We start from the raw sequence: 12,317 nt of genomic DNA on the forward strand, positions 1-12,317 counted from the left end.
TTGTTCATTCCTCTAGCGAGATTGACCATTAGCCTCAGGTATGTGTTTCTACTCCAATCAGGATGTCCTGTAAAAAGGAGGCTATACAATATTAGGAAAGCAAGCCTAACTCCCGCAGGAGCCATATTAGAATTGTGATTACAAGGAATAGCAAGCAAACAGCAATGAAGCCAAACTTTTCTCTAGCAATGCAAGTCACTGGCCTCCCCACCTCGGTGTGAGAAGGTCCAAAAGAGTCCAATGGGCTACGTGCTACTTCGATAAGCTCAAAGTCTATCTGGGGAGCTGATCTGCCGAAGGGGTTACACCTCATTGGCTCTAGAATGGATAGATGATATTTGTCTTGTCTTCTCAGACACTCTTCGGTTTCGTAGTTCTAACTTCTCCCAGGGAGATAGGAACTCACGAAGTCCTCTGGCAGCGCGAGGGCCTCTCCTCAGATGGTAGGGATGGTGGTCCTTAGGAAGGGACTCCTGTCCCTTGGCCTTTCCTCCTGGCGTCCCGTCAGGATCCGGCTGGCCTCTCTCGGTCTCGTCAGGCTGCTGGGCCTTTTGACAATGGGATGCATGTATCCAAGCTGTCCTCTCAGCGATGCGCACTGTGGTAAATGTCAGGAGTATTTTGCTACGCATCTCAATAGAGAAATTCCAACAAAAAGGACCCAACCATCCAGGTTGAAGGCAATCTTTTCTCAGAAATTGACGAACCAGGATCCAATCGCCAGGTTGGAACCGATGAGCAGATACATCTAGCGGGACAGGAGTGGCTTCCTGGACCTGGGAGGAAAGAGTTCTCAACGTTTTTGCAAGATTAGTGCAGTAGACCAGAAGTTCTTCGTGACCCTCCAATAAAGACTGTAATTGGGCTGGGCTGGGTTAATGTCTAAGGCTTGGCAAAGCTGTTGTACCACTTTTAGCTGTAAAGTGAGTACCTTGATCAGAATCCAATTGGACAGGTAAGCCAAATCGAGGGATGATGTGTTTAAGCAGTGCCTTGGAGACAGTTGCAGCATCTGCATGTCGTGATGGAAATGCTTCTACCCAACCAGAAAAATGACAGATGGTGACCAATACATATCTGTAGTTCTGGCATTTTGGCATTTCTATGAAGTCCAATTGAACATGCTGAAATGGTCCATAGGCCCAAGGAATGGTGCCAGTAAGAGGACATTCTGGTTTGCCAGCATTGTGTTTTAAACACACTGAACAAGTGGATGCCACTTGGGCCAGAACAGGTGTAATCTTAGGAGCAAACCAGAGAGTTGAAATCTGCAATAGCATCCCCCCTTTGCTCAGGTGAGAAGAGTGGTGAGTCGCCTGAGCAAGAGGGAAAAGAAGTGCTTGTGGGGCTACAAAGCGGCCTGAGACATCCCTCCAGACAGAGTCAGGATGCAAGCGACAGCCAAAGCGGACCCAAAGATCTTTTTCATGCTCTGGGGCAGCTTCCTGAAGCAAAGCGAGTTTTGGTAGTTCAGGAACAGATGAGGGGAGGAGAATCAATTGAGAAGGAAGGTGGGGAGAAGGAGGTGCACTAAGAGCAGCAGCCTTAGCAGCAGCATCCGTCATGCGGTTGCCACGGTTAACAGGATCAGTAGCAGTGGTGTGGGCAGAGCAGTGCATGAGAGCAATAGAATTAGGAAGTTGAAGAGCAGACAGTAAAGCAGAAATAAGAGCTGAATGAGAAATTTGTGTGCCAGCTGAAGTCAAGACTCCTCTGTGTGACCAAATTTGACCCACGAAATGACAGGTTTTGAAAGCATAAGAAGAGTCTGTATAGATATTAGCAGAGCAACTGGATGCCAGAATGCAGGCTCTCTGTAGAGCCACGAGCTCTGCAGCTTGGGCAGACCAGAGAGTAGGCAGAGAAAAGGCTTCTAGGACTTCATGTGGAGAGCACACTGCATAGCCAATTCTGAGAACTCCTGTGTCATCTCTGAAGCAGGAGCCATCTGTGAAAAGGATAAGAGGAGGGTTATCCAGAGGAACGTCACGAAGGTCAGGGTGAGGGGTGGAGAGATGTTCAACGACCTGCAAACAATCATGAGGAGAGATTGAATGAGGTTCTCCATCAGAAGGAAGGGGTAGAAGGGAAGCAGGGTTGAGAGGGGGACAGAGTTATTAGGAGGAGTAAGCAGAATAGTTCTGTTGCCATCATATCCTTGTAAATAAGGAAAGCTATCCGCCTCCCAAGGTGAACTAGCTGAAGTAAGAAATGCTGTGAGGTACATGAACACTAACTGTTCCATAGGAAGTTTGACATTGAGAAGAAAGGGACTGAGTTTTTCTGTATAGCAGGAGAGAATGCACAGAGTGGGGAAACAACACAGCGAGGGAACGTCCTTGCACCAAGTCCTTAGACTTCTGGACAAGCAAAGCTGTACTCCAAGGAGGGTATCCTTTAGCCACCAGGTCAACAGAGTACTTCTGCAGCAGAACCCTGAGACTCATGGCAAAAGAGGAAAAAAAGGTTTAACATAACAGGAGTCTGGGCCACAGCCTTTCTCAAATCCACAAAGGAAGCCTCACATTCTGCCTTTCATTCAATAGGCTGCAAAGTTTGGGATCCAATGCCTAGTATTTAGCCACTCCCAAAACCCACAAAGCGGCTTTTTCCTGTTACAGGGAAGCACATTACATACAAGAATACCTCGTTGTAGCAGTGAGGCAATCACAGGCTGGATGCCCTCAATTGCTTCAGCTGAGAGAGTGTATTGCTTTACTGATGGGTAAGGTTTATCAGGTGGACACCGAATCTCGATTGGTTCCACTGCTAGCAGCTTTCCCACATCATTCCAAGGGAAGGCCTCTGTAGCTTTAGAAGGAACAATCATGAGGATCAGAAAAGGGAAGATCCAAATGTACCCATCAGAGCTGCAATAACAGTATTGTGCAATTTACACAGAAATTGACAGAACTGGTACCAGGGAAAGAAAGATATGGTCATAGGTGAGTGGAGCAGCTGAATAGGTTGCTAGTTGACCTCCTACTTAAAACTCAGTCACTATTTCTCCTGATGGTGGATGAGACAGGTCAGCTTGATGAACTGTGGACCTGGAAGCATAAGAGTCTATGAGAAATGCTGCGGCTGGCCAGCAACTGTAAGAGGAATGGTAGCATCAGAGGTGGAGAAATTAGTTTGTTGAGACAACATCAGGTTAAAAGTTGAGCATGCTTAAAAAATTTTCCTTTTTTGAAACTCTTCTGGAGGCAACTGCGGGGGACTCAACTCTCTTCCTCAAAACGGTGGTTAGTTACAGACAGTTATATACCTTTTCCTTCGTCACAATCATGGCATCAATTACATTGCATTATTCTATGTTACAATGCTACAATAATGCTCTGCCCCCGTTCCATCCATCCTCCCTCCATTCCTGCGATATCAGTGTCCTTGGTACGTATTCACTACAGCAGCACTATTCTCTATTATCTATGTGACTCCCTGTCTAGGGAGAACGGCAGTCAGACTTGTTCAGTATTGATCGAAATCCACCTCAGTGCCAATGGCCTCCTCTTGGAAGCTGTTCCAACTAACAGAGGGGTACGACAGGGCTGCCTCTTGGCACCGTTCCTTTTTAACTTTTATATTAATAACATTGTCAAGGAATTGACTGGCCCAGATTTCTTCCCGCCCTCGATTTTAAAAGTGAAGCTCTCTGTGTTGTTATACACTGATGACTTAGCTTTGATTTCCATCACTCAAATTGGTATGAGGAGACTATTAAGAACCCTGGGAACGTTCTGTGCCAAGGAACATTTATTAATAAATTATTCTAAAACAAAAGTCATAGTGTTTGGGAAGAAAACCAAACCACATACGTGGAAACTAAATGAAAAGCCCATTAAACTACAACGCACCTTTAGGTATTTGGGACCCACCTTTAATTCCAACCTCTCATGGAAAGCGCACGCTGAATCAACTAAATTGAAGGCCTCTCATTCTATCCAATTGTTATTACATTTTTTCAAATTTAAAGGAGGAAGTCTGGTGCCCCCCGCAGTAGAGGTGTTTCGAAGGAAAATTTCCCATGCCTCTTTTTGGTGCAGAGATCTGGGGTCACGCTAATACGTACCCTTTGGAGAAAGTCCAAAACGCTTTTATTCGAACTGTCCTGGCAACTCCAAAAGGTACCCCTGTTCCTTACCTGAGGATAGAGACCGGCCTCTACTCTATAGAATCCTTGGTTCATGCGGCTCTTGCCATTTACTGGCTAAGACTGGCTTGCATGAATGACTCACATCTGCCAAAAAAATGTTTCCTCGTACAAAATCCTACACACAGTAATTGGTTAAACAGGACTAAATCCACTCTGTCCTTTTATGGTATAAGTATAGAGTTCCCTCCTTCTTATCCCTCCATTCGAGCGAAACAGATACTGAAGGAAAGAATTCTCCTATATACCAAAAGATGGGATCTTCAAGCCGCCATCCAGTTGTCTTTCTCTCCCTGGTTCTCCATGTTTAAAACTTCTTTCATCATGGAGCCTTATTTTATCTTTTTAGATGCTCCATGGTTGAGAAGAGCCTTTATGGCCTTATGTTTCCAATCCATGCCCACAGCCCTGCTTGACGGGAGATACGCAAAAATCCCAATTCACCTTCATCGGTGCATATGCAATTCTGGTGAAGTTGAAGACATTACCCATTATTTACTGAGTTGCCCTCAATATAAAGACCCGAGGTTTAAATTCCTCTCCTTTATCATCTATTTCCTGGCAAACAGGCCCCCACTGGAACAAATATGTGTCCTGTTAGCTGGCACTGACATCTTTGTAACCCGTCAAGTGGCAAATTTTGCTCTTGCGGCAGGGAAAATTAGGGCCACCCACCAGAAGCAATTAGAGGCCTGATTTTGGACTTCTCAACTTCGGATTCTTTTAAATTTGAACAGGAAAGTTATGAATATTTGGTTTTATTGTAAATTTTAATACCTATGGCTTTTTGTTTGCTATATTTTAATTCCATTACCTGATTTTATATTTGTATTTCATTGCGGTGGCCAATGGCCATGAGCAATAAAGATTTAATCACAATCACTTCTGCTGCAACTTGATGGGATTACTTGTTGCAGCCTGATGGCACGGACAAGGTATTTGTGACGATGTGGCCAGCAAGGTGGCTTCTTGACTCTTGCCGATACAGGGTATGGTCAATGTGTCCTTGTGGGAGGGAGTGGTCCCAGCCACCCTAAAAGAGGTGATGATCTGGCTGGTCCTGAAAAAGTGTGCCCTGGACCCATTGGTTTGCAACAACTATCACCCAATTGCAAATGCCCCCTTTTTAGGGAAGGTGATAGAGGAGTGTGGTGCAGCAATTGCAGGTTCTCTCAGATGAAACAGATTATCTTGACCCATTTCAATCTGGGTTCAGGCCTCATTATGGGACTGAATTGGTTTGGTCACCTTGATGGATGATGTTTATCGGGAGAAGGGCAGGGGGAATGTGACCTTGTTATTCTTATTTGATTTCTAAGTGGCTTTTGATACCATTGACGTGGTATCTTTATGAGCATACTTAGTGAGAGGAGTACTGGAGGCACTGTTTTACATTGGTTCTGATCCTGTTTCCAGGATTGGTTTTGGAGAAAAACATTGGGCGATTGTCTTTCAGCCCCCTTGCAGTTGTACTGTGGGGTGCCACAGAGTACATTTTGTCCCCAATGCTGTTTAATATCTATATGAAGCCACTGGAAGCGGTCATTAGATTTGGGGCAAGGTGTCACAAGTACCCAGCTCTTTCCTTGGTAACCTCTGAATCGGGAGTGGTTATGCAAGCCCTGGTCTGGTGCCTGGACTTTGTGGTGGGCTGGATGAGGGCCAGTAAACTGACTCAGAGGCACTGTAGGTAGGTGGTTTCCAAGCCCAGATAATTGGTGAATTGCCTGCTTTGGATGGGGTTGTACTTCCCCTGAAAGAGTAGGTTCATAGTCTGGGGCTTCTCCTCGATCCCCCCTCGTTGTTAGAGGCCTGGGTGACCTCAGTGTCTAGAAGTGTGTTTTTACCAGCTTTAGTTGGTAAGGCAGCTGTAGCCGTTTCTGCACTTGGAGAGCCTGACCACTGTCGTCCATATGCTGGTATCCTCCAGGCTTGATTACTGCAATGCACTCTATGTGGGGCTGCCCCTGAGGTTGGTTCAGAAGCTGCAGCTGGTGTAAAATGAGTTGGCTCAACTACTCGCTTGGGCAGGATATCACCAACATGTTACCCTGCTGCTAAAACAATTGCACTGGCTGCCAATTACCTGTCAGGCTAAGTTCAAGGTGCTGGTTTTGGTTTATAAAGCTTGTGATCAAGATACCTGAAAGATCATCTCTCCCCTTATATGCCCACTTGATCACTGTGCTCTGCAGGTGAGGGCCTCCTGCAGATATGATCTTATTAGGAGAACTAGTCCGCACAACATAGGAATTGGGCCTTTACTGCTGTGGTACCTACCCTTTGGAAATATTAGAGAGACGCTGTCTCTGTTGTCTTTTCGGTGTCTACTGAACACCTTCCTTTTCCAACAAGCCTTTTAAATAGACACCTCATCCCATTTTGCGCCTGTATTGGAGTTATTTTTAAGAAGTTTTGTTTTTAAGATGTTTTCTTATTTTATCACTTGTTGTTTGCCACTCTGCTCTCCAAATCAGAAGATCATGCAGCAATTTCACAGCTGGATGTTCAGGCATCACGGATGAACCTCCATGATAACTGCGGGAGTTGTGTACCACCTGCTGCAAACAACATTTCTACATATGCCCCATCATCTAATTCTGGCATTGGGTTAATGTTATAAGTTGGTCTTGGGGGATACAGCAATCTCCAGGGTATGTCCCAAACCATTTAGTATTTACAATATAAATCTAAACTGGGCAAGATGGGAGTATCTAGTTCAGCTTCCATCCTGCTGGGTTGGGCAGTAACTGAACTGCTTCTCTTTCTCACCCTGTCCCCTCCCCTTTTTCCCCATGTAGGAGGTCATTGATCTGACTGGAGATGACATGATTGTGAGAACAACAGCATGCAATGACTTTGGGGTCATCGATCTGACGGAGGCTGAGGAGAACATAGCCGGTCCTCTTCATGCTAGTTGCTATACTGATCAGGGCCTGAAGCACTCGTCTCCAGTCAGCAAGCACCCCGTATACTCTCCTAAAATCCTCACCCCTATAAAAACTGAGAACAAACTTGACATGCCGCTTGGCTTGTGGGACAGAGACTGTGAGCAGCCTTCCCCCCAAGGCGATACTGGAAAGAAGCAGCCCTTCTTTCAGTGCAGCAGTTTCTCCCTCATCTCCAGCTACGGCGGGGATTCTGACAGCAGCAGCCACACCACTTACAACAGTGATTTGGGCTCCTTAGGAAGCCCCCAGTTAGGGTCTGATGTCTTCTCCTTCTCTCCGTCCACTGACAGCAGTGAATGCCAAGCGTTCTTGGACTCTGTGGAAGAAGCTCCTGGTACTTGCCTGTCCAAGGAAGAACCCAAGCCCCAGTCCTCCCCACTACATCAGAGATGTTCCCCAAGCCCCATCCCCTACTGTTCTCCAATGAGCATTTCTCCGTTTCTAGCAGAAGCTGATCAGCCTTTGCAAGAGGCAAATAACGCAGCACCAAGTGCTGTAAAATTGGACATTCAGGAGACAGCGAAGCAGATCGACCTCAAGATCTGGTTGAAGACGTTGCAGTATTTCCAGGGGGTCCCTGTACATCACCCCTTTCTCCAAAATGTGGTGCAGGAAAAGGATGCTAGCCAGGTAATTCATGGAAGGAATTTAGGGATCTTGAGAAGGGGATTTTCCTGAATTGAGGTTGCTAATGTGCTATGCTGGATGCACCATTGAAACGGGCTTGCTTTGGACTGTGGAGCATAGCTTCAATGGGACCACAGTGATTGCAAGGCGGGGGGGTCCAATTGAATGAGCTGGAGGGCGAATTTTCCTGCCCAGGGGCTATGTTCATGATTTTTCAACAAACAAATGTTGATGCCTTTTGAGTGTAGACACCAAACCATCAATTCTACCTTAATTATGCATTCACTTTTTGTAGGGGTGTGTGTGTGTCTATTTTCCCTGCTGTTTTCTGGAAACATAGTTGTTGTAAAGAATATAGAACATGAATACAATCAGTGGCTTTATGCAAGCATCCATTTCCTTTGAGTTGTCCTGGGAATTCGAGGAGCAAACAATCCCATCCCCAAAACTGGTTCTGGAAACATCTGTCCATCTTTTCACCAGGGATGGCCCCCTTGCCCTGTTAAGTATCATCTTCCTAGCCCTGAGGAAGATTTAATAATTTGTGTGGAGCGCGCTAGGGATGTCATGGACCATACTGGGAGCCCCATAGAACCCAATAAAACTCCTGAGCCTTATGTTTGGAACCCCAGTTGTAAAGCTTAGTGAGAGCTGCCACTGCTACTAGCTTTTAAGATCTCTTCTCCAAAATATAGCAGGTGTGGGCAATTTGTGGCTCTCCAGCTGTTGTTGAAGTTCATCTCCCATCTCTAACCATTGGCCATGCTTGCTGATGCTGAGGCTCATGGGAACTGGAGTTCAACAATATCTGGAGGTCCACATGTCCCCCATCCCTGGCCTACAGAGAAATACTCATAAATCTCTGTCAGCTGTTGCCTTATTCTGATTTTCACTTGTATTATCTCTTGTTTGGCAGAAGCTTAGTGGATATCAAACATGCACACAGAGGGAGGAAACTTCATATTGGAGAAGAATAAGTCATGCCACATCAGCATGTTCTCATGCTGTCTCAGCAGAGCAGTCTTGTATTGCTAGGCAGCAGCAGCCCTCAGCTGAGCTGGAGTGGCAAAATTATTTTCCTTCCTAACAAGGTTATGTGAAAAGAAGCCCTAACTGGCTTGCTTGCCTTTCTCCTGCCTTTCCACCAAACGGTATTATAAATAAATAAATAATAAATAAATTTTATTTTTCAGTCGCCTATCTGTCTGGGTTAGGGACACTCTAGGCGACGTACAACAAGAATAAAAACAATACATATATATATCAACATAACCAAATTTTAAGCTAAAAAACCATGGCAGCTAACCGCAGTTGTGCAAACACAATAAAATGCAATAAAAACAATGTCAAAAGATCAATAAAGCAACCAGTTAGAATACATTACAGCATATTTACAAGTCAGCTTATCAGCCAAAGTTATGTAGCAGTTTGTAGATTGTAACCAGCACTTTTGCCTGGTTCACACACCCATGGTTTAATGGGAATGAGCAGCCTGCTGGTTCATGCTGCTCAACAGTTCTCATGGTGTTTCTCCCTGTTCCTGTTAAGTTCCTGCAGAGTCTGACTTGTCATATTGTCCAAACCCAGACTCATGTTTTTTCCCTCCAAACAACCACAAGCAGCAGCATGGCATTTTGGAAAATTTTCCATACACCAATACAGCAATAGAAAACGTTTTGCAGATTTTTTTTCCCATCCCACATCACTAATGTTCAGGAATTGTATGCAATGTTGATGTCTCACTATATGCACAGAAAAAGCAAATGAACCCCCAGCCTATCACATCACGGAGACTGAGCATGGTGTCCAGCACTATCGAAGAGAACTTCTTCCAGGGAACTTTGGACTTCCTCATGGACTATGTATCCTGCCAGTACTACCCTCCAAAAGAGATCACATCCTGTGTGGTCAGGCAGATCCTGTTGAGCCCAGAACGCAAAGATGTGCAACAGGAGACACAGAAAGATGCTTACATGTTGTTGATGAAAATCCAGGCGTATGTATCCTGTGTTCTCCTACTCTCTTATTTTGTGCTGTCTTACATGGGACCACAGTCCTTTCTGTTGAGAAAGCCTCTTTCTCAGCTTTGTGGTTGTAAATTAGACCCTGATTATGTTTGCGTGTGATTGTTTAAGCATGAAGAGACAACTAGCTGCACTTCCAGAAGCAGAGTCCCCTCATTCAATGGTTTGGTCTTTTCATTCCTGTGGGACCTACTATTTATTTATTATAACCATTGATCATCTGTTCTCCATTTTAAAAGGTCCTAGGGTGGAACGAACATCAACATTTAAACCAAAAATTAACAACGCCAAACATTAGCAGTGTAGAAACTAAACAGAAACAATAACATCAATAATATCACAGGCAGCAGCAGTGAAACAAGGTATTCCAACTTCACTAATTAAGTAATCTTTTTGTTGTTGTTGTTGCAATGGAAACAACTGTATGTAACAGTAACTTATTCAGACAGACAGAACATGTGTCCTGACGGCATTTTATCCTTGGTTCAATAGTCCTTCAAGTCCTCATTCAAAGGTAGTAGGCGCAATATCAAATATGCACACAACTGAAGGAGTGGTAGCTGTGCTCTGCTGAAATAGACAGCCTCTGTTTGCAGCTTTAAAAAAAATAAGCAGAAGATTCACAAAACAGCGGGGCTTTGCTGCAAAGGAGGATCTAATCTTGATAAGAGTTTTCTTTATTTTTTTAGGTTAAATGCCCTCTTATGTTGGGGTAATATAGCAAGAGAATTGTCTAGTTGTAAAACATCAAATGCTAAAACAGTAGGAGCATAGCACAGCATGAGTTTTGAGAATGGAAATCACTACTGTTAAAATGATCAAGCAAGGCAATATCCTACAGGTGTTCATGACCCTTTCAGAGTTGCATTTCTCAGAGCAATTGGAGCGCAAAGGATGCTCTTTTAGGGGTGGAGGAAGAATCACATTTTCCCAATGATCATTCTATAGCTGAGAAAATGGGGTGTCCCTGTAAAAGAGGCACAACTTGAAGGGAAGACATTTAACTGGGTACAACAAATGGGTAAAAGCCATTAACAATGGGTTCTCTGGAAATGTTCTGAAAACATCTTTTAGGAAGGATCTTCATACTTTGTTCCACAGAACTTCTCTAGGTCAAGGGAAAAATGATTTGGTCTCTTTCTGTACTCAAGATAGATGATATGTAGGTGATAGTACTTGCTATTGCCCAAGACCATAGTAGGTCAAAGACAGAAGAAAGGAACAAAGGGACAGCACGCTTTACTGCAATATAGGAAAGCAAAAAAACCCCAAAACCCTCAGGTTTAGAAGGACAGCTTCTAGGCCCTACACATATTTGGGTGAGAAAACAGAGCATATGATTTGTTCAGGAGCTTATGATCCACAGGTACAGAAGAGAAAGATAAGCCTATGCCTGCTGGCCCAATCAACAAGGCAAGATTGGTCAGGGAGGAGCTTAAACATCAGAGTATAAAGGTTGGGGTGGGACAGGCCTCCTTAGGTCAACCAATGATCAGTGATAATGGAGATTATAGCCCAATATCTGGAGGTTCTCCACCCCTGCTTTAGAGTCAGGGCTCTAAGAGGAAAAATGTCTTGCTGATCAGAAAACACAGTTGATAATAGTTAGTGTGGCATGGATTTTACTAAACTGCATATTAATTGTTCCCCTTCTTCACAAATCACAGCCAAGGAGTGAATAGACTGGATGTTTTGACATTTGTCTTAGGCTAGCTATTTAAAGAAAAGTTTCATAGAAAGATTTGGTGGTATCAGCAGGCCTACTTCTGTATTTTAGACTTCATCCAGCAAAGGCAGACTCAGTGGTATGGGACTGGGAGCTGCTACGAGAGGTCATGGAAGAGCAGGTATGTAGATTACATCCCATGGTGTGGGACTGTGGTTTTTAAGAAACTATCATTCTGCCAGTCTTTGATTTACAGTTAAGTGAGAGGTTCCTGTACCAGCCCTCTACTAACAAACCAGTTTGAACCAAGCCTGCTTGGCGGAGACCACTTTCCATTTACTGCAAAAAAGGGGGAAAGTTATCTCGTTAACTTCCTAGTTAACTGCCAATAAATCAAGGCTTGCTAAAGGACATTTTGTGGTCTCTGGAAGATGGGAAAGACAAAAAAAGGAGAACAAATTTCAAGATGCTGAAGAAAGAGTAATGCAGTTTTAAGACCCTATGTGTTTGGGCCACAACAGGCCTTCTCAGGCCCTTTTCTAGAAGAAATGGGACAATAAACCATACTTTACAAGGATGTCTTTTGAGTTGTCCATAAGGAAACATGTTAGTGTTTTTACATGGGAAAAGAATCTCTTTAGTAATTGACAATAGATTTCTTTGAGACTGATGGTAATGAGGGTTTTATAAATAGGTTTGAGAATTGTGTATTAAATTTGCATATTTTAAGTGTGGTTTATTAACTGTTCTCCCATATCTTGTAGAAAACTCCCCGAGGAAGGCCTGTTCAGACCAAAACATGCTGGGCATTATTCAAAACTGCTTGACTTTATCTTCAGCATCTTGAGATTGATTCTCCCCCCTTTTTTTGTCTTTTTCATTGGATGCTTCTCATTGTG

The 12,317-nt window shown here is 44.1% G+C and overlaps 1 protein-coding gene across 4 annotated transcripts in view; it reads left to right on the plus strand.

The window, feature by feature from the left end:
* SIMC1 (SUMO interacting motifs containing 1) overlaps positions 1 to 12,317 on the plus strand; it is a 47,167-nt gene that overhangs the window by 22,991 nt on the left and 11,859 nt on the right. For 3 of the 4 annotated variants that reach the window (XM_061617521.1, XM_061617520.1, XM_061617522.1), the window contains exons 2-4: positions 6,952 to 7,731; positions 9,483 to 9,724; positions 11,530 to 11,599. In XM_061617521.1, coding sequence (XP_061473505.1) covers positions 6,952 to 7,731; positions 9,483 to 9,724; positions 11,530 to 11,599 — 1,092 coding nt within the window. Of the gene's footprint in view, positions 1 to 6,679; positions 6,805 to 6,951; positions 7,732 to 9,482; positions 9,725 to 11,529; positions 11,600 to 12,317 lie in introns of those variants that run through there. The other variant, XM_061617523.1, reaches the window with a different exon arrangement.

The sequence above is a fragment of the Rhineura floridana genome, chromosome 3 (assembly GCF_030035675.1).
Source record: "Rhineura floridana isolate rRhiFlo1 chromosome 3, rRhiFlo1.hap2, whole genome shotgun sequence".
NCBI lineage: Eukaryota > Metazoa > Chordata > Lepidosauria > Squamata > Rhineuridae > Rhineura > Rhineura floridana.